The 22266-nt window shown below is 46.4% G+C and overlaps 1 protein-coding gene across 4 annotated transcripts in view; it reads left to right on the forward strand.

Annotated features, from left to right (window-relative positions):
* The window catches only part of tws (protein phosphatase 2 regulatory subunit tws), a 73265-nt gene extending 55009 nt beyond the window's left edge, over positions 1–18256 (forward strand). For all 4 annotated transcript variants that reach the window (XM_077645902.1, XM_077645905.1, XM_077645904.1 and 1 more), the window contains 5 exons: positions 11325–11763; positions 16983–17147; positions 17209–17470; positions 17534–17657; positions 17719–18256. In XM_077645902.1, the coding sequence (XP_077502028.1) occupies positions 11325–11763; positions 16983–17147; positions 17209–17470; positions 17534–17657; positions 17719–17871 (1143 nt within the window). In that variant the 3' untranslated portion in view covers positions 17872–18256. The remainder of the gene's footprint in view (positions 1–11324; positions 11764–16982; positions 17148–17208; positions 17471–17533; positions 17658–17718) is intronic.
* The last annotated feature ends 4010 nt before the right edge of the window (positions 18257–22266 follow it).

Consider the following 22266-nt stretch of genomic DNA (forward strand, 5'->3'; position numbering starts at 1 on the left):
AATATTAAGTTCAATAAAACGTTTTCGAGATTTTCCTGTCATGTCGCTGATCCTATTGGCTGACTACTGTGGCCATCGCTGCTACCGCACCGACGCTGCGGCAATGCGACCAACTTGTTGAAAGTCTGTCGCAGTGGCCGTGCGACGAGAACAACGCGCATTTCTGTCGCACAGCGGCAGAAATCGCACTGCGCTGCGGCAACAATCGCATCATGTGAAACGGCCTTTAGTAGCACGCCTGCGGCTGCTTCTTTCCAAACAAGCTTCGCGGTCATGGACTGCTTCATGAAACATGACACATGCATGATGCGATGAAAAAGCATGTGGCTTTTAGCACACTTAAGGTACGCTATTCTAAGCACGCCAACGTGACCGCGCATGAACTTACCAGACTTCTTTCTTCTCTAATCAAATAATTACGTCTGTCATATTAAGAAACACTTTCTAGCAAATATCAAATGCCATAAAATGTGCCATTAAAACATGCTGTGCTATTAACAAAAGAACGCATTCCTTGGGGGCGAGTGAACCTGCCGGCGCCCCGTGCACACCGGCTCAAGGTGATAAATGCGTGCGCAGCTACATACGTGCTTTTTTTCCTTGCGCAGTTATAAGCGTGCTATGCTGATGTTCAGGTGAATGAACGCAGTAACTTGCATGCTATTAAGTACATTGAGTGGCAGTGCCGATCAACTCCCAGACTTCGCGCTTTAGTACCGCAGCCCATTCCGTTAGCCAGTTTACTAATGCGGTATTTATCGCGAGAAGCCTATCGGGGCTAATTTAAATTTCCTTTTATGCTACTACATGGATCGAACAGTGACGCGGCTGATCAATACATGCTGCTTCTACAGTGCGCAGGCATGATATGCAGCCGCCGGTAGCTGCAGCAGCTGCAGTAGGCACCGGCTGGCCGTAGCTGTTTTGCCTACCATGCGAAAGTCGCTGCTGACATCAGCGCCACTGCATCTCAGTGATGTCGCGGGGTGAAGGAGGTCTACAGCAGGGCCATCCACGTCCCAGGCAGAAACAGTGAAAGCTGCCCTGCCATTGTCAAAGCAGGGAGCACGCCTGTCTATAGATCGGCATCCCTTAGGACTTCTCCCTGTCGGGGGAGGCCTGAAACCCACACACCCGTGGGTTCTCCAGGGTCCTCCTGCACCTCTGGCGAGTTGATGGGTGCGACTCCCAGTCTGCCCGCTTAGCAGCAGCGGAACAGCTCTCTTGAGCGAAAAAGAGATGGGGCCCCGATAACGGGCCCAGAAGAGAAGTACACCACCTTTCATCCCCCACCCAAGAACATAAAATATGACTTTTTTAGTGAGGAATTGGTAACATAACACATACTTTACGGTCAATGTTGCCCGTAGCTTTATGTCTTCAGGAAACCAATCCTGGTCCACAACATGTGAATATCCTGAAACATTACAAAACTTTTAGACACAATCATGAGCAGGCAAATACACTCAAGAGGCGTTGCAATTGTCATTCAAAGCCCCTGCTCAAGAAATCAAACTCAAAACAAAACTTGAGGCAGTTGTGGAAAGCCTCATTAGCTACAGAACAATAACAATATGTTCTATGTATCTTACATTAACAGTCCATGATCTACAAGAAGTGATCGAAGAACTTCCAGAACCATATCTGATAGTTGATATTAATGCTCACTCCTTTATTTGGGGAAGCGAACACTGTGACTATAGGGGCCAAATAATCGGAAGATTTTATCCTCACAAATAATGTATGTCTTTTAAATGCGGAAAAGGCCGCATACTGCTCCCCAACCTTTGGGAAAATGACCTCTTCAGATATGTTTGTTAGTTCACCATCTGTTTTTAGTGGTTTTAAATGAGATGTCATCGACAACCCATATGGCAACGATCACCTCCCTGTACTATTCAGTTTAATATCTGTAGTGGAAATCATACCAACAAAATCGCGACATTGGAAGCTTCATTTAGCAGACCGGCAACTTTTTAGAGCAAAATTCACATTAGAAAAAATAGTTTTAGAAAATCCCGAGCATTGATCAGATAAATTAAATGTTCCCAAATTTTATCATAACTGACGCACACTTAGCTATTCCTCAGTCTTCAGGAGTGGTGTGACAAAACCACAAAGTGTGGTTGACACAAGACTGCAAGCAAGGAAAAAAAAGCTAAATATAGAAGGAAAAATACCTAAGGAGTGAGAGCCGTCATAGTGCCATTCCTGAAACCTGGAAAGCCACCAGCTTCACCTAGTAGCTATAGGCCAATAGCCCTTACAGGCTGTGTCGCCGAATCTTTCGAAAGTGTCCTGAATAATAACTTATGTCCTTGAATCCCGCGAACTTCTTGACTTCCATCAGTGCGGTTTTAAAAACAACTGACCATCTAGTTCGCATCGAAAATACGATCAGAGAAGCTTTTATACACAAGTAGCACCATCTTGCAGTCTTCTCTGATATGGAGAAAGCATATTGTCAGGACTCGGTAGAACCCCGAGGAGAGCTGAAGGTAAAACGGTTTACTGGTTAACCAGAAAAAGTCCCTGCGCACTTCAGCTTCTTCTTCTTCTTGCCTCGCGCTCGTAGACCAAGTCTTCATCTTTGGCGTCTTCTTGCATGCGGCATTTGCCCCCCTCCTCAGGAAGCATTGTCTCGATGGTAACAAAAGGAGGAGGTCAAGATCGGTCCGAGTAGTACGGCTTCATACGTACAACATGGACGACGTCGACTTGTTGTTGGCGTCACTTGGATGTCGATAACCTGTCCGGCACCACCTCATACGTGACGTCGGTTAAACGTCGCAGCACAACATCGGGCCCGAAGTACCGCTGTAATAATTTTTCGGAGAGTCCACGACGGCGAATAGGCGTCCAGACCCACACTTTGTCGCCAGGTTCATACATGACATGTCTGTGGCGAAGATTGTAGCGTCGTGCGTCAGCCTCCTGCTGAGTTCTGATGCGCACACGCGCTAGTTGGCGAGCTTCCTCTGTGCGCTGTGCGAATTCCTCGGTGTCCTGATCGACATCGTCGCCGTCGGCATTAGGGAGCAGCATGGCATCTAGCATAGTTGTCACTGGTCGGCCATGAAGAAAGCTGAAAGGCGTCATGCGAGTGGTGTCTTGTTGTGCCGTATTGTAGGCGAACGTGACGTAGGGAAGAATTTCGTCCCAATTCTTGTGGTCTACGTCTACGTACATACAGAGCATGTCGGCGATTGTCTTATTGAGGCGTTCCGTCAATCCATTGGTTTGGGGGTGATAGGCCATCGCTTTATGATGACTGGTACCGCTGAGGTGGAGAACGGTTTCCAAAAGCTCGGCCGTAAAGGCAGTTCCTCGGTCAGTTATAATGAGTGCCGGAGCGCCATGCCTGAGGACAATGTTCTCAACGAAGAACCGAGCTGCTTCGGCGGCGGTACCCCTGGGCAGAGCCTTTGTCTGCGCGTAGCGAGTTAGATAATCGGTGGCGACAATTATCTATTTATTCCCGGCAGTAGACGTCGGAAATGGTCCCAGGAGATCCATGCCAATTTGCTTGAAAGGTGTCTTTGGCACTTGAAGAGGGTGGAGTAGACCGGCTGGTTTTTCAGGGGGTGATTTACGACGTTGGCAGTCTACGCACGTCCGTACATAGTGCTTCACTGTCGCCGGTAGTTTCGGCCAGTAGCCAACGTGCGGGTGTAGCCTAGGTGGCCAGCGGTTGGCTTGTCGTGACACGCTTGCAAGACTTCCGTGCGAAGAGCTGTTGGGACGACGAGTAGATGACTGTTCCCCCCAGGACGGAAGTTCTTGTAAATTACGTCGTTGCGAAGAACGAATGACGAGAGGCTGCGGGTGAAAATCTTAGGCACATCCGTAGTTCGCTTCTTCAAGAAACCAATAAGAGGGAGCAATTCCTGGTCCTCTCTCTGCTGTTGGGCAAGAGTTGCGTCATCTATGACTCCTAAAAAAGCAGTCTTCATCGGTCATTGTGGAGGGTCCGACTGGTACTCGTGAAAGGCAGTCAGCATCCGCATGCTTCTTTCCGGATTTGTAAATAACCGTCATGTCGAACTCTTGTAACCGAAGGCTCCAACGCGCGAGTCTCCCTGAAGGGTCCTTTAAGTTCGTCAGCCAACAGAGAGAGTGATGGTCGCTAACGACTTGAAAGGGGAGCGCGTACAAGTAAGGGCGGAATTTCATAACCGCCCATACAACTGCAAGGCATTCTTTTTCTGTTGCCGAGTAGTTTGCTTCAGCTTTAGACAGAGTCCTGCTGGCATAAGCAATCACTTTTTCCACACCATCCTGGCGCTGCACCAATACAGCACCTAAACCCACATTGCTTGCATTGGTATGAAGCAGAGTAGGGGCATCGTCATCAAAGTGCTCCAGGACAGGTGGCGTCTGTAGGCGTCTCCGGAGTTCATTAAAAGCTTGGTGCTCTTCTTCACCCCAGCGAAAGACAGCGTTGTCACGTGTCAGTGAAGTTAATGGCCAGGCAATTCGTGAGAAGCCAGCAATAAATCGACGCTAATAGGTGCAAAGCCCCAGGAAGTGCTTAAGCGTCTTTCTGTCCGTAGGTGTTGGGAACATGGCGACTGCGGAGAGCTTTTCGGGATCAGGCCGGACACCTTCTTGGCTAACAACGTGTCCTAAGAATTGCAGCTCCTCGTAACCAAAGTGGCACTTCTCGGGTTTTAGTGTGAGGCCCGCAGATCGTATGGCCTGAAAAACAGCTACCAAACGGCGTAGATGCTCCTCGAAGGTTGCCGAAAACACGATCACATCGTCAAGATACGCCAGGCATGTTTGCCACTTGAGTCCTGAGAGCACAGTGTCAATCAGCCTCTGAAATGTTGCTGGTGCCGAGCATAAATCGAATGGAAGAACCTTAAACTCATACAATCTGTCAGGAGTGATGAATGCTGTCTTCTCCCGGTCCCTCTCATCTACTTCAATTTGCCAATATCCACTTTTCAAATCCATTGAAGAGAAGTAACGTGCATTTCGTAGCCGATCAAGGGAATCATCGATGCGAGGGAGGGGGTACACGTCTTTTTTGGTCACATGATTGAGCTTGCAGTAGTCAATGCAAAATCGTAAGCTGCCGTCCTTTTTTCTTAACAAGTACCACGGGGGAAGCCCAGGGACTCTGTGACGGCTGGATAACGTCGTCTTGAGGCATTTCGGCCACCTGACGCTGAATAGCCTCGCGCTCTTTCGGAGCCACACGGTAAGGATTTTGTCGAATCGGGCGAATCGCGTCATGCGTGGTAATGCGATGTTTGGTCAAAGGTGTTTGGCCAACCCGCGATTCTGAAGCAAAACAGTCTCGAAAGTGATCTATGAGATCCAAAAGACGTTCCCGTTCTGAAGACAACAGATTTGGGCTCACATCGACTATGGGTGCGGGCGCCTTGCTCACTGATCCTTCCAGTTGCAGCACGAAATAGTCTTGGTCACTTGGGACGCTATCGAAGAAGGCCACAGTTGTGCCTTTTGGAATTTGCCGACGCTCGTCGCTGAGGTTTGTCAGCAGCACTTCGGCGGGCCCATTGGCCAAACTGACTAGTCCTCGAGCCATAGAAACACCTCGGCTGAGTATCAGGGTGACGGCCCGTTCGGCGACGCCATCGCCGGTATGCGCCACGTCGCACTTCACTTCAACAAGAGAGCACGATCGTGGAGGTAATGTCACCCCCTCATTGGCAACTCGTAAGGGCATCAGTGGTACTTGCGCATAACCAAGGTCTCCATGATTTTTGGTGAAGGCAACAACGTTGTCCCGAAAGCTGATCACAGCCCCATGAAGGCGCAGAAAGTCCATGCCCAAGATGAGGTCTTTGCAACAGTCTGAGAGGATAACGAAGCTGCCAACGAACACATGAGTTTCCAATTCCTATGCGGGCAGTGCACTTCCCAGTTGGTGCCAGTAGCTGACCCCCAGCACTTATTACTGGCCCAGTCCATTCGGTTTTTACTTTGCGCAGCTTGTCAGCCAGTTTTTGACTAATGATTGAAAAATACGCCCCAGTATCCACCAGAGCGTGTTCCTCCAGCCCATCAATGCAAACGGCGAGGTCAGCGCTAACAACGTCGTCTGGGTTGCTCGTCTCTCTCGGCATTTGCGGCGGAAGTGCGGTAAGGTCGGCGCTGTCATTTTCGTTGTCGGGGCTGCTTATCTGGTTCGGCATGTTCGGCGCTAATGTAGGCGGCATTTTCGGTGGTAGTGCGGCAGCTTCAATCTGAACAGAGGCGTCACAGTCATGGGTTGCGGTCGGCAGTTGCGGCGGTAGTGAGGGCTTTGAAACTTATCGACTGGTTGCAACCTCCCATCGTGAGGTTGCAGCGGTTAGTTTCCCCGGCGAGGGCTCGGGGTCCGCCGTCCGCTAACGTCAGCATTGCTACGACGCGTCGGTGAAGAATAACGCCGTGGAGATGGGGAGCGGCGGCGGAAGCCCGGTGAGTCGACTTCCCTGCTGAGTGGCGGTCCTCGAGTTGGGCACGGCCAGCGTCAAAATGGCGTCGAGCAGAACCAGGCGGAAAGGCCTGCCCCTCTTGGCGGTAGCGGCAGTACCGATACACATGGCTAGGTTGTCCGCAGAAGAAGCAGAGTGGTCGGCTGTCATAAGAGCGCCACAGGTCAGTTCGGCGCGGCTGAGGGCGGCCGGGACGTGCCCACTGAGGCTCCTGGAAGAACCGCGCCTGCTGACGGCTCGCTGAGCTCGGTGGGGCGTGGTCTGGCGGCGGACGACGAAGGACTTCCGCATAGCTCGCGGGTTGCGGCTCCGGCTCATAGTAAGGCGCCGTGTTGACGGCCGTGTTGCTGTTGGGTTGGGGCACGTGGTATGGTTCACAAACGGCTGCCGCGCTGTCAACTGGATGAGACTCGTGGTATGGTGCAGACGGTGACAGAGCATGCCGGAGCTCTTTCCTAACGGCTGCTGCGACGGCCTCTGGTGACTGAACGCTCATAGCAGTAATTCGCTGCAGCTCCTCAAGGACAATTTCTCGAATGAGGTCTCGAAGAGTGTTCCCATCGGTTGCAGGGAGTGCCGCCGCAGTCGGTGGAACACCGGTGAAGGGTCGGTTGTACTGGCGGCACCGTTCTTGGAGGGCTCGCTCTATAGCTGTAGCGTCCTTGACGAACTCACTGACAGTTTGGGGTGGGTTGCGCACCAAGCCGGCAAACACCTGCTCCTTGACGCCATGCATGAGATGTCGTAGCTTGCTTTGCTCAGTCATATCGGGGTCGGCACGGCGAAAAAGTGAGCCATGTCTTCCGCAAACATAGCTACGCTTTCATTTGGCTTCTGGACGCGCACTTCAAGCAGGCGCAGCGCATTCTCTCGTCGATCAGTAGTGGCAAAAGTGTCCACCAGCTGGTGGCGGAAGTCATTCCATGTGGACAAGCTGGCTTCGTGGTTTTCATACCAAGTTCTAGCAATATCCTGAAGTGCAAAATAAACATTGCAAAGCTTCTGGTCCGCGCTCCACTGGTTGAACTTGGCCACTCGTTCAAACTGGTCGAGCCAGTCTTCTACATCTTCAAACGCGTTCCCGCGGAAGCACTCTGGTACCTTGGTGTTGTGAAGAGTCACCGCCGTAGGGGTGGGAGGTGCCATAGCTTGGAAGGCCCGGCGAACTTTGACGTTTGAAGAGTCGCCTGGTAGATGGTTGTACTCCGGGGAAAGGCCTAGACGTCGGCGGCTAGCGCGATGGACAGGCGTGTCGATGTCCGGGACTCGCTGTGGACTGCCGGAAGGAGTCCTGTGCATACCCAGCACCTCCACCAGTGTCAGGACTCGGTAGAACCCCTAGGAGTGCTGAAGGTAAAATGGTTTACTGGTTAACCAGAAAAAGTCACTGCGCACTTCAGCTTCTTCTCCTTCTTGCCTCGCGCTCGTAGACCAAGTCTTCATCTTTGGCATCTTCTTGCATGCGGCAATATGATACAACCTGGAGGTTTGGGATCCTCCGCTACTGAGGGGACTTAGGCATCCACGGTAGGATGTTGAACTGCCTGAACAACTTCCTTTCCAACCGTTCTTTTCGTGTACGCCTACTCAAGGAACTTCATTCAGGAAAATGGAGTACCTCAGGGGTGTATATTAAGCACGACACTATTTATTATGAAAATGAATTTCATAACTAAAATGATCATGAAGTCCATTATGTATTCAGTCTATGTTGCAACACAACAACATGCGAGAGGCAAATACAACTGACAGCAAACAAACGATATGGGCAGATAAAGATGGCTTCAAGTTTCTACGCAAAAGTAGGTAGGTGTTTTGTTCTTGCTTAGAAGAGGACTGCGCACTGATTTGATTTATATGGGCAATACATGGTACTGCCCGTGGGGAAGGACAAAAGGAGGTAGTCTCCTGACGAGGCCCTGGCTCCACTGGGCACAACAGCAGCAGGTACAAAATATATGTAGATAGGAAGTATACAACTAGATACTGCAGTCATCATACAGAAATACACATGACACTTACACAAGTAAAGAAATCAGAACACAATAACATTGTAATTACAGATCTGGGGTAGTCATCTACATATTGTTTCCAACCCTTTCTTTATCTGAATGAAGTCACACTACCAGTAAAAAGATCAGTAGAAATTTTTTAGGAATAACTTTTGACAAAAAACTCACATTCCTGCAGCATATAAACACCCTCAAAAAGAAAGCTTTTTGATACATGAATATACAAAGTACTTTCACGAAAACACTGAGGATCCGATAGAACATGTCTTTTACAAATTTACCGCTCTGTAGTATGCTCTCTTAGATTATGGCTGTGTAGTGTATGGGTCAGCGAGATTATGCTACCTTAAACAATTCGATCCGGTGCAAAACATGTCTCTCAACTGGTGCATACAGAACATCCCCCGTAAATAGTCTTTACATCAAAACAAATGAACCGCCCCTCACAGAACAATGCTTTTGTGTGAATACTTGCTAAAAATAAAGTCCCTACCGAAACACCTCTGTTATCCCATAGTCACAAAGTGCCCTTCCAAGACTTTAATAATAAGCCCTAATCAATAAGACCTCTATTATTACGCTTCAAAGATTACAGGATTACTAGATGCACTACCTGAAATTGCCCCAAGATACAATCCACTGCCGCCGTAGTACAGCCTACCCTCCCTCTGTGTGTGACTTCACATTAACACACCAATGCCACATGAACATGTACTACAGGAATATGTGGCTCTTGAAGAAAAATATGCAAGCTGCACAGAATTTTACATATATGGCACTAAATCCAGAAAATATATATCGGGAGTGCTGTAGTACAAGAAAAAGGGGGGAAAAATAATCAGCCTGCTGAATTGTTCATCAATTTTCACTGCTGGATGTTATGCTGTATGTGTAGTTGTGGGCAGAATAATCAATTACTATACTGAAAATTCATAATTTACACATACTCACTGAGCCTACTTCATGCACTTCATTCTAGAAATGCAGTTGAACCTCTAGTCGGAAGCATAATACACAACATAGAAAAAAATCTCAACACAGGAAAAGATGCTGCTGGGTGCAGAGCCATGTCAGGATAGAGGGAAGTGAGAGAGCAGACTCATGCGCTTCACGAGCTTACAGCAGTGAAATCAGTCAACTTATCTCATAGAGACTGCATGAAGTTAATGCACACCAAGTTTAAAGATAAAGGGCGAGCAGCTTGGAAAAATGCGGTAAACAACAAACTACACTCTGTGAAGCCCATCTTGGGAGAATGGAAATCATGCAGACATCAGAAATGTTTCATTGAAGTAATCTTATATCATAATCGCATTGGACACTCACCTAACATAATTTTCTGTTAACAAAACAAGACTAATCCCTATGTGAAAAATATGGAGATAAACTCGAACATTTTTTATTGTTGTGCCCAGCCGCCGCGGTGGCTCAGTGAAACGTTTTGGCGCTCGGCTACTGACCCAAAAGACGCGAGTTCGATTCCGGCCGCAGCGGTCGAATTTGGATGGAGTTGAAATTCTAGAGGCCCGTGTACTGTGCAATGTCAGTGCACGTTAAAGAACCCCGGGTGGTTGAAATTTCCGGAGCCCTTCACTACGGCGTCCCTCATAGCCTGAGTCGCTTTGGGACGCTAAACCCCCAAAATCGAAAATCGAGTATTGTGCTCAAAACTCTAAAAAGTAATAAAAAAATACTTTAGCCAGTTTTATAATGAATACATCCCTTTTCACCCAGCACTGCTCTTAAGTGATAATTTAATTGTTGACATGTCTTATGTTTTTAGCTTTTTAAAGGGAGCAGGTTTTCTTCAAAAACTGTGAATGCTGGCCCACTGTTTTTCTTGATTTTTGTTGCACCTCAGCCAAATTCTAATTCCTAAAAAGAAGGCTGAGGTCTATTTCATTGGTTGGGAGCCTCGAGATCCTTGCCCAGCTAAGAATGGCCGCTGAGGCTACCTGACCTTCTTTAAGGCTCTTTACCATTGGCCATTTCTATTTTTTTTCCTCCATTATTACTAGGTGCTACAAACATTTGAGGCCCTCTACACCACCGATGATTTTTCATATCTAAAATTTCTGCAGGAAAGTTTACCTATACCTAGAGCTTGGCACATGATGGCCTTAGCTACCTGTGTGCCATTAAATCCAACACAACACACACACACACACACACACAAAATCTCCGTATTATTGGCTGCAGGGCCTCCTTCGAGGGTATTTACCGGTATATTCTTGAGTTGTGTCTTACTATACTAGTCATGAAACCCTTTTGTAGCAGTACTGGGGCGATTTGTATTGCGCAAGAATAATTAAAATGTGTCAAGTTGGTGATTTGATTGCATTGCATTGTTTGCCTAACTTTACTAAACCAGCTCTTTACACATCTAGCACAGCAGCCTCTCAGTGCCAAGGTTTTGCATGTGCAGCTGGCTGGTAGATGGCTTGTTTACCTATAATTGACTGCAGCACCTCTTGTTGTGGCAAGTTTTGCCCTTGTATGAAACTGTAAAGGAAGTGTCATGACCACTAAGAATAGAAGGAAAAGCTATTCAGGGACCTTGGCAGCAATACTGATGGTATGGCTATTCTTTTTAATAATGCTCTTATATGTCACACTACTTTCTTGTCATATTGAAGTGAGTACACCTTGTTTGTTTATTCAGAGCAACTTGGTGGTACTCCAAAGACCTCTCTGAAAATGGAGAAAAGTGTGGTTCATTTGTCAAATTATAGCATTAAGCATGCTTTTGTTTCATTCAGTTTGGTGCCTTTTGATCTGTCAATTCATTGCAGATTTTTTTTTGTACATAAATATTTGGGATAGGTATACCCTGACATTCCTTTTTTTTTTTTCTCCTCAGTCTCGACAGAGTCAGCCTAGGAGAGGGGAATATAATGTGTACAGTACATTTCAAAGCCATGAACCAGAGTTCGACTACCTCAAGAGCCTTGAGATAGAGGAGAAGATCAACAAAATTCGATGGCTCCGTCGCAAGAACCAAGCCCACTTTCTCCTCTCAACCAATGATAAAACGATCAAGCTGTGGAAGGTGTCGGAGCGTGACAAGCGCATTGATGGCTACAGCTCTAGAGCAGAAACAGGTGGCATGACTTCACTGCGGGTACCCACGCTGCAGCCAATGGATCTCCTGGTGGAGGCAACACCGCGGCGAATCTTCGCCAATGCACATACCTACCACATCAACTCCATCTCAGTCAACAGCGACCAGGAAACGTACCTCTCTGCAGATGACCTCCGCATCAACCTCTGGCATCTGGAGATAACAGACCAAAGTTTCAGTATCCTTACCAGTTGGTTTTGCATGTATGAAGACTGTGCAAGCCTTGAGAAACCTTGAATGTCTTGGTGTCAGATCTTAGCGGCTGCACATGTGGCATTCATGTATGGAGGTTTTGGAAAGCACTTCTTAAACATTTCATTGTAAAATAATGAGGATACAGCTTATTACTGTGGCTTTGGGTCTTGCTGATATTTTTTTTTTCCCGCATACCCTTCATATTTCTCAGAGCTTTTATTTTCATGTGTTCTTTTGCATTTCTTGTGCATTTGTTGCATTTGCATTGTAGTTTAGGACTGTTGCAGATTTCATTAGAAAACTGCTGCACATATTTAATCTCAAGCGGGAATGGAAAATGAGGTGGGGCTGAATATGCATATTTAAAATTACAGCTGATTAGATCCCACCACGGTTGCAAAAGTCGGAAGGGATACATCTCAGAATGTTAAAGGGCACTATAAAATCTTTTTCAGTGCTGATTATTCTGCTTAACACTTTCCTGTCCATGCCTATACCCATCGACAGTATGTTGTTGATGGTTTCAATGTAGCTTTTCTCCCGTTCAGAGTGCTTATGGACAGCTAGCGCCATCCAGCGCATAAAAGGACAACTATTTTTCAAGTTTCGCTTTTGTGTTTCCTGTTTTCGCCTTGGGAGGGATTTTTAAAGTGCCTAGACTGCGCGCTTGACGAGCGCGCATAGTTTCGGATATGGCGTCGACGTCACGCGCAGCTGCTCCTCGGAAACGGCGAGTTTCGGCGGATTCCAATGAGTCTGCATCAGAATTTTGTGATGGTGGTAGCAGCGGAGACTCTAGAGATGATCTTGACTCATCAGACTTCAGCACGGACGGTGAAAGTGCGTCGAGTAGCCCTGGGACGTCGACAGGTGTCCGTCGGTAAGTTTCGTTTTCTACTCTGAACCGTTTTATCGCGGCCACGATCAGATCTAATGACATCCGGTGTGTTCTAAAGGTCGCGGCTCTTATCTGCAGTGTGTCAATGTCATTTGGACAGGACTACTTGTCGGCGGCGGTAGAAAGAGTGGAGTTTTGCGTGAGAAGACGGCCAAGAGTTGACCTGGTGGGAAACGCTGTTTTTCCACAGTATAGATGTTGTTCTTGTAAACAGCTTTATTCTATTTGATGAGCACCGTCGGCAGCATCCCGAAGTGCCTGAATTGTCACGAGGTTCGCGCTTCGATCAGTTCGCGTTCAGGCAAGAGCTGGTGGAGCAGCTCATAGGACTTGATGAGCAACAACATCCAGACCCCAAGGCTCCTCCTGTTGTTCCCGTTACAAGTGCCCCTAAGTATCAACAGCACAAGCCCCAAAAGCTACAAAGATACAGGAACTGCAAATTGTGCTATCAAGAATGTAAAGTAGAACAAAAAACGAACGTTTTCTGTGAGACGTGCTCCGCAAACATGTGCTTCACCACATCACGCAGCTGCTTTGTGCTGTGGCACGATAGCCACTAGGGATAACATTTTCCTTTGGAAAAAAATAACTTGTACAGATAGAAAGTTTATATTTGCAGGAATGTTGTATACGGCCTTTTTCTTCAAAATGTATATTTCGAATTTTTTTATGTTGTCTTGATGCAAAGCAGCATCGATGTTTTTGCGGAGTTTTCTCGTTACAAATATTTTTTGAAGTTACTTTTTTCAGAGAATTGGTAATAAAAGTTTGCTTTCAAATAATACCATAGAAAGCACATTCTTTCTTCTGCAAATTGATACTAAACATTTTAATATCAAACAATTGGTGTAGCAGCAAAAAAAAATTGTTTACTAGACCACCCGAAAACTGCTTATTTTCTCGCGGACAGGAAAGTGTTAAGGTATTCATCATGCATTCCAAAGACCAGTACAGAAAGAATCCTACATATAGAAATATTGAAACGAAAGTTATTCCATTTGCAAAAAAAATGAAAAAAATGAGACAAAATATACATTTCACCTGCTCAGTGCCAAGATTGGGTTCTACCAATCAGTACCATGCTGTGCACACAGTGGAAGCTTGCATGCTATCGTCTTGCTAGGGCAGCCCACAACCCATGCCACAGCTGCCGTTTTGACAGCGCCATGCTGCATACACATGTTGCTAGTATAGCAGGTGCGACCCTTTGGTAAGGTTGTAAAGCTACCACCTTTTCCCTCATCTAGCCATCTTATTTACCTTTTTCTTCAAGTTTTTGGCCATGTTGTCCGTGGCCGTGTCCTCCTCCCCTTTTTTTTTCATGCCCTTTGTTGATTTGTTGACTAGAGTTTATTTTCTATCACTCGATTCTTGCACTGGTATGAATGTATGCAGGACAAGGAAAAGGGCCCACTTACACAAGTACATGCATTTCTACAGTGAAGTTGTTGGTAGTTCACTTGCAACATGAATAAGTGGCGTTGTCATCTGTGTTGAGTGTTGGCATAACACATCATATGACCGTGATGCTGAGGTGCACACAGCGTAGCTGTTGATGGGGCCTCCTCACTTATTTTGCAAAGCACGAACAGCTTAGCTGGTAACACTCATTAATGAGAAAGCAAAATTGTACTGACATTTATTTTTACTCGTCTCAGTGGTGCCTTGAGCTCGCTGCACTACTGCACTCGCCTTCTGGGTCGAAGTGGAAAATTGCGTCCTCAGAATTATTCCAGTGGTGGGAATGTTGCACCAACCTGCTGCATTCTGCTACAAATTGGTGGTTTTTGATGAAATTTCACAGTGGCTGCGCCAAAATGCTATTCGAGCAGCCAAAACTTGCAGTGAATGTGAGGAGGCTCACGCTACCACCTGATATGCAGAGGAATGACTCCGAGTACTCCTCTGTGTGTGACGAGAAAGATGACTGATGGAATGCAACCCAGACCTGTTTGGCTGTCAACCCATTTATCTACTATTACTTGTACTGTGTGCACACATTTTGCACATCTGCTTCGGCAGCGCTGCCAACACTGTCCCAAACTGCAAATGCACACCCAGAAAAGAAATTGCTTTTAAGAGGCTCAAGAAGTGCAAAATTTGGGTCCTGTAGATGTATCGAGGTCTTGTGCAGCACAGTCGCATGTCTCGGAAGGTTAATGTAAGACCGGAAGAAATGTTTCAGGCGTGCTCCAGGTGATAGCTTGATTCTGTAGACCTCATTTGCACTCACTAAGAGTTGTCAGCATCTGAGGTTCCGGTTGGCTTGTACAGTAGAACATACTCATTTAAACCTGCAGTGTAGAAAGTTGGTTCGTGTAAATAAAAGTTCTAACTAAATGGAGGGACTTCCAATGATCGGGTGGCATACGGTTACCACGTTGTGCAGGTGCGATCACGAGCTTGTGCTCGTGTAAATAAAAATTCTAACTAAATGGAGGCACTTCCAATGATCGGGTGGCATACGGTTACCACGTTGTGCAGGTGCGATCGCGAGCTTGTGCCGTTGCGGGATGACATCATCCATCGCACTATCTTGAGTTGTAGTTACAATGTCGGAAGTTCGAACCAAGTCTCTTCGTCACAAACACTAAAGAGGCAGCAGCAAAGTGAACAGGAAGCACATGTAATGTGGAACCCATCAGCAGAGGAGCATAGCGGTGCTCCTTGAGATGAGGATCGCGCATGCTCGACAAAACAATTTCAAGAGATACGGCCATGTTGAAATGCAAGAAATTGGTGCTGGGTCATGAAGCGGTGATGGTGTGGTTGCGCTCCGGAATGATCCCTGGGATCAGTGGCCTGTTTAATCATACTGGCTTTTTGTGATCAATCAGTTGGAGCGGGTTTGAGTACTAACATCGTGACGCAGGAGTGTAGTCATGTACCAGTTTTTAAACCTCGCGGTTAAGTTTTAAAAAAGAGACCACTCTAAAGTGATATTGGCAAAAACAACTAAAGCCTACATTTCTGAACATTCTCTGCAGCAGGAAAATTATAGGTACTGGTAGCAATAAGAAATTTTTTTTTTAACAATAAGTCAATTTGGTCGCATTGAAAGAGATGGAGACCTGACCAAGATGACTGACCCTACACAATTCATATCTTTGTGCAGTGCATTGCATTTTTTAACCGTGATGGAAGTTCGAGTAAACACAGTCTGTACTTGCATTTTTACTTTTTTATCGAGCTCCACAAGGAAGCTACTCCGGATTGAATTTTTGCCTGCTCCTAAGAACTCCTTCTGTATGCCCTTGGGCATTTGCACCTCTGCTATTCGTATTACCATAATTTCTAATTCATTAGACCTTTTTTTTTTTACTGAATATTCATCAATGTGTCTTGTACTACAGTGTCACTTGCATATGCTGAAAAATGGCACGCTTTATTGCGCCATCTTTTGCCAGGCCCAGTCACTGCTTCTAAAGAAAATCAATATGTATAAGAGAAGAAAACTAGTTATTATTAAAATGTTATCTGTGCACGCTGCCATATTCTCGAAAGTTGAGATTTTGGCACAATATGCGTTTAGCTTCGGGCACACCGTGTGTTGTTGCTCAACATGACACTGCCTGCAAGGCAGTAGAGCTACAGGGCAAAATTCAAGTTGCTTGCGGATACGGCACTAAAAAATGGGACCGGTCAGCAGGGAAACAGTTGAACTTGAGCAAAAAAAATTATCCGGGATTAGCACAGCCTCGCATAATCACTGAAAAGGCAGACTGCGAGAAGACACACTGGCCAGAGCTCAAGTATCATCTGTGCACGGTGGCCGCAGCATGCTTTTATAGTGCTTGCCGATTAAACAGGTGTGTATTATATGCACCGGTGTGACCAGTGTGCAATTTTTTTCTGTAAAAGCGCTGCTTGCAGGGAATGCAGCTTATTGTACACTTTAATTTTTTTTTTCCTCTTCAATGCAAATAGCTTGCACTACTCGGAGACATTGTTCCAGGGTCGTTTACTGTGAAAACGTTCAAACTGAATGCCTATGTTTGTTGTCCAAAATCACTGCTAGGTTTTGAGTATTTCGGGAGTTGATAGACTGTGGCAATCTCACTTATGGGCATTAAAAATGCATTGCCACATTCCGTACTGTGCAAATAAATACCACCACTTGCTTGATTTGCTTTGCAGGGTGTCTTTAACGTCTTTTCGATGCTGTTCTTTGAAATAAATTGAAATCAATCCTGATGTGCACGTTTTAACAGTGCAGCATCTTTTTATGCTTTCCATGACATTGACAAAGTCTGGGTTGCTGTCGTGACAAAAGAGCCGTGTTCCTTGACGCACCTGTTCAGATATTGTAGACATTAAGCCGACCAATATGGAGGAGCTGACGGAAGTAATAACTGCAGCAGAATTCCATCCATCACAGTGCCATATGTTTGTCTACAGTAGCAGCAAAGGCACAATCCGGTTGTGTGACATGAGGGCAGCAGCGCTTTGTGACCAGCATGCCAAATGTAAGTCTTTTCATTTCAGTTAAGTCATTAAACTATAAAGTGGCTGCTTTATGCCTTGCAGTGTTTGAGGAACCTGAGGACCCGACCAACCGCAGCTTCTTCTCCGAGATCATCTCAAGCATCTCGGATGTGAAATTTAGCAACAACGGCCGCTACATGATCTCGAGGGACTATTTAACTGTTAAAGTGTGGGACTTAAACATGGACAATAAGCCAGTGGAGTGCTACAACGTGCACGAATACCTACGCACAAAACTGTGCAGCCTTTATGAAAACGACTGCATTTTTGACAAGTTTGAGTGCTGCTGGAACGGCACTGACAGGTAAGCCGAACTGGACACAAGTGGTTGGCTCGTGACTAAGCTTCCATGTGTATGTGGTTCTAGCTTCATCATGACTGGGTCCTACAATAACTTCTTCCGGGTATTTGATCGAACGGCGAAACGTGATGTCACCCTGGAGGCATCTCGGGAGATAGCCAAGCCGCGGACGGTGCTAAAAGCGCGAAAGGTGGGCGGTTGGTGAACGTCATTTTGGGGGTGGATTGCTCTCATGCTCTGCCTCTTCTTAGGTGTGCACGGGCGGCAAGCGGAAGAAAGAAGAGATCAGTGTGGACTGTCTGGACTTCAACCGAAAGATTCTGCACACAGCGTGGCATCCCCAAGAAAATGTGGTGGCAGTGGCTGCTACAAACAACCTGTACATATTTCAGGAGAAGTTTTAGTATCGCTTCAGCACGCTACCGCACAATGTAAAAAATGTACATAGTGTCATCCCCCCATCCCCGATTTAATTTTAGGAAGGCAATTTTTTTAGTTCCCCCCCCCCCCCCCCCCCCCTCCCGTTGCAGTCCCGTTGTACCATACGGGTGACTGAATATCAATTGTGTAGTAAATACTGATTCTGTTTTACTTAGGTCCCCTTGGTGTTTTGTTTATGCCATTGCATGTTGTTGTGGACGACGGGGGGCACTTGCTCAAATGCTGTGTGCCGCTCCTCAATGGCACTCAAAGGAAAAGAAAAAAAATGTTTGCAAGACAGTCGTATTCCGAATTCTCGTGCGTTGCCAGTGGGAAAAAAAGTAATAAACGACGTCTTATGAAAGTGCCTTCCTTGTGTGCGTGTGGTTTTGGTCGGTTGTTTTGGAGCGCGTAGCAGCGGTGCCTGGACAGCGCTGTCGACATATCCAGAGTGCCAATGGGATGCAGGCGAAATGGTGCGCGTACCCTTCAAATTAAATTTGTGATGTACGGTGATGCGTTCTGCTGAGGAGCTCTGATAAGGGACAGCTGACTGCTCCAGGCATTGCTCACCAGAATTCATCCTTTCTCATATATTTACATTGTAGTTTCCCCCTGGCGAGGAAAGCATGTTTGTACTGTGGCTTTTGTGCAGCATTTTTCAGCAGCACACACAAGTAATCTTGCCCTTTTCAAGAGTTTCGATGGAGGCTAAATGCTGGAGGCTCGTGTACTGTGAGATGTCGGATTCCTAGGTGGTTGAAATTATCCGGAGCCCTCCACAATGGTGTCCCTTGTAGCCGGAGTTTGTTTCTGACATTAAGCCCCATAAACCTAAACCAATTTTAACCCTTTGAGACATGCATTGCATTGTATCGAAAAAACAAAGTTCCTATGTGTGTGTGTGTATGCAGAACTCCCTTTTTAAGAAACATTTTGAACTTTGGGGGAATTGCAGTATCATTATTCTGTCATGTCTCAAGCAGTTTACGCCACGAAAACTGCTACAGGGTCTTTTAAAGGCCAACTCCGAGTGCTTTTTGAACTTTGCCTATTGAAAAACATCATATTATTATGGTGTTATTGGATATGAGCGGTGTGGTTCATATGAGGAATACGGTTCATGATAGCTACATTATGGTAGCATTTCGAGCCTTCAGCGTGGCGGCGGCACGGTCACGTGGTGTGGACCAACTGCTGCTGCCGGTGGTGCAGCACGGTGGTGAAACCGTGCTGCAACAGCTGTGCGCATGCGCCGTGTGAAGTGGGATGAAGATGGAGGAACGCCCAGCTAAACGAAGTGGCGAAAGTCCACCGCCAATTTTTTTTTTAAATGTGGGAGCCATGGCCATACGATTGCAATTTATGTGGTAACTCGAGGATACACCTGATTCTAGTTTTGAACCAGCCACCTTCAGATTCTCAGCTGAGCACACTAACCACTCAGACATGTTGAGAACTGGGAACAAACGCGTTATTTCCTCATGTCTGCGGCAATTGTGCATTTTTGTGCTTTGTGTATTTCTACTTAATGAACGCATTGCAGTCATAGCTAGCTACTTGCCTTGCAAACTTACTGATGCCCTGCATCCTTAAGCATCTGCTGTAGTAGAACCATCTGAGAATGTCAATTTCTCAATTCTAGCTTTCAAGTTGTCCCCTCAGAACGTATGCAGTTCTTGCTACACAGCTGTCTGGCTCATCCTGGCATAATGAGTCATTTAGCTTCACATGCGGCCAGCAGAGGAGCGGTGTTAATACACTCCCAACTAAGCATTTGGGGCACACAGATACACCAGAAACCATGGCATGAATCACTGGCTGCTACTCTTCCCATGGTGGCAGGGTACATCATTGCTTACATATAGATGTCCAGGTCATGTAATTTCCACCATGAGACAATTGACTCAATAGATGATTCAAGTTCTGTTCACCTAACCAGGGCTCGTATGGTCATATATATGCCTCTATGGCCTCGTATCAGCTACCCTTGCTCCCATGTGCCTCATAGGAAGTGATATTGGTTTCCATATGGGACATACATGGCGTCATACGTGTCTCAAAATTCCACTGCATGCCTAGGAAACGTGGTCTGGTGCTGTCACTTCTCTGGTGTGGTGGAGCGGTTTGTTAAAGGGAACTCCGGCGTGTTTTCGACCTCCCAATTTTTGTGCAATTGGGCATCTCGACAAGCTCGTAATTCCATCTAGCATGCTGCCCTCATGCATTTTTTTCGCAGAACATTGTTAGCCCTTTTATCAGACTATGCACTTCATCATATATGTTACATCATTTCTCGCCGGTGCCCCTTAGTAGGCATTGAATGCTGTATTTTATGTTCTCCCTTTTTTCTCTAATTTAACCTTTCCCGCACTCCTCTCCTTACGTCTTTACCTCCCAAATTCTCTTCCCCATGCAGAGTAGCATGCCAGCGATTTTTAAGCGTCTGCAAAATTCTGTGCTTTTTCATTAAAGGCTTTCCTCCATATGTGTCCCATATAAAATCATGGGAATGTTTCAGTAGGGTTTTGAGTTCATCGCATCACATTCCTGAGAGCCCCCTTGCTCCGGTACAAACCTTTTTCAAAATGCCAAATGAAAGTATTTTAAAAAACCAGGAAACCGAAACGGTTTCGACCAAACTGATGTCACAACAGAGCGTCCTTTGACGTCATGGATACTTTCACAAAACCTGTCGTGTGCGCGTTGTTTGGCAATCTGGCGAGTGGAAGTGAGATGTTCAGTCAATTTTTGTTTGAAATAGCCAAAAACCAGCTCGAAATTTTATCCTTCAGCAAACTGGGCCGTGCATCCAGTGACGTCACACGCAAGGTTGCTTGTAAAAATCTTCCTGATTAAGCCACTAATTCGAAATTTTATAATTCGTTTGCGCTGGAACAAACCGCCCTGCTGCGAAACTTGGCACAAAGAACTGGACAATGTACCGTGAAAGTTTCACAAAAACCGGGAGGAGTTCGAAAACACGCCAGAGTTGCCTTTAACAAACCGTTCCACCACACCAGAAAAGTGACAGCACGACACCGCGTTTCCTGGGCACGCCACGGAATTTTGCGACGTCCATCTTTATTTCTTGTTCTGGAAAAGGGGCTTTTCTCTGGACACGAAATGGCCCTGCCATTCTGTCTAGCAGGAATTTGAAATGGTGCCAGCATTACTGACTTCGTACAAACAGCGCTAAATCGAGTCTTCGAAAAGATTTAACAGTCGCGTGCACAATCCACCATAGCCATGCTGTAGAGGGTTAAAAATGTCGGGAGCAGGCAACAGTAAAGCTTGGCAGGTTTAACCATAGTGATCAAGTTTAGAACTTTTTGGGTAGCAGCAGTCATTGAGTCTCAAAAGCATTTTAATTGCCTCATAGTTTCTTCAGAAGTCTGATGTATATGCACTTTGTGGTGCAGTGTTCAAGGTAAAGAAAAGGGTATCGGTATCGTGTTTCAAAATTATCCAGGTGGAAGAGAAATGTAATTTTGTTCGCACAGTTTATTGTGCAAGGCCGACAATGTTACATCTGTTGTGGAATAGCTGTGGTGCGGTTGAGGGCATTTTGCATAGTTCCCCAGGAATGTTTAGGTTAGGTGAGGGATAAATGAACTACGACGTTTGCGCATGTACCTGCATTTTTGAAGGGCGCCGAGTGTTTTATATTGCTGTCCATCCGCTAGTGAACCGCTGTACTGCGATTTGTGTACAGTACTGGTACTACTATCTTCATCCCTTTTGGAGCAAGAGCTCTACTTCTTGAGTACAAACCTTGAAGGGCATGCATGTTACGGCGCAGATATGACCTTAGATCACATGAATGGACAGATATGACCGCCCATTCGTGTGATGATGGACAGTGACGATCACAATGATTCATCTGGAAAACGGAGGAATGAAACATGCACAACACTTTCACATCACTAAAGCCTAGTGGTGCCGATTTCACTGCGAATGACCTTGAACGGTGCAGATATGATTTTGAATTGAACCCGGGCTTCCGGCATGCGAGACGGGGACGTTCCCACTCCGCCACGACTGTTCCACTCCTGGAAGGGAATCGAGGCGCGTCTAGTGAATACACCGATGTCTAAGAAACGTATCTTCGAGGTATGCACTGAGGCGTGCATGAATAATTTATGAGCATGTAAGTTAGACATTCCACTTAAGCGAGTAGCGAAGTACATTTCCGGTGAATTTCATTTGTGCATGGCCTGCTGTTGTAGTGCCATCAAGCGGCACCCACTGAAACCCCAACACGCAATGTACGGCAATGGTCCAGCAGATGGCATGCGTCTAGTGAATGCACCCAGAGCTCTGAGGGAACCAGTGTAGAGTAGGAAGAACCAAGATCAAAGGGACGATGGAAACAGGAG

The sequence above is a fragment of the Amblyomma americanum genome, chromosome 1 (assembly GCF_052857255.1).
Source record: "Amblyomma americanum isolate KBUSLIRL-KWMA chromosome 1, ASM5285725v1, whole genome shotgun sequence".
Lineage (NCBI taxonomy): Eukaryota > Metazoa > Arthropoda > Arachnida > Ixodida > Ixodidae > Amblyomma > Amblyomma americanum.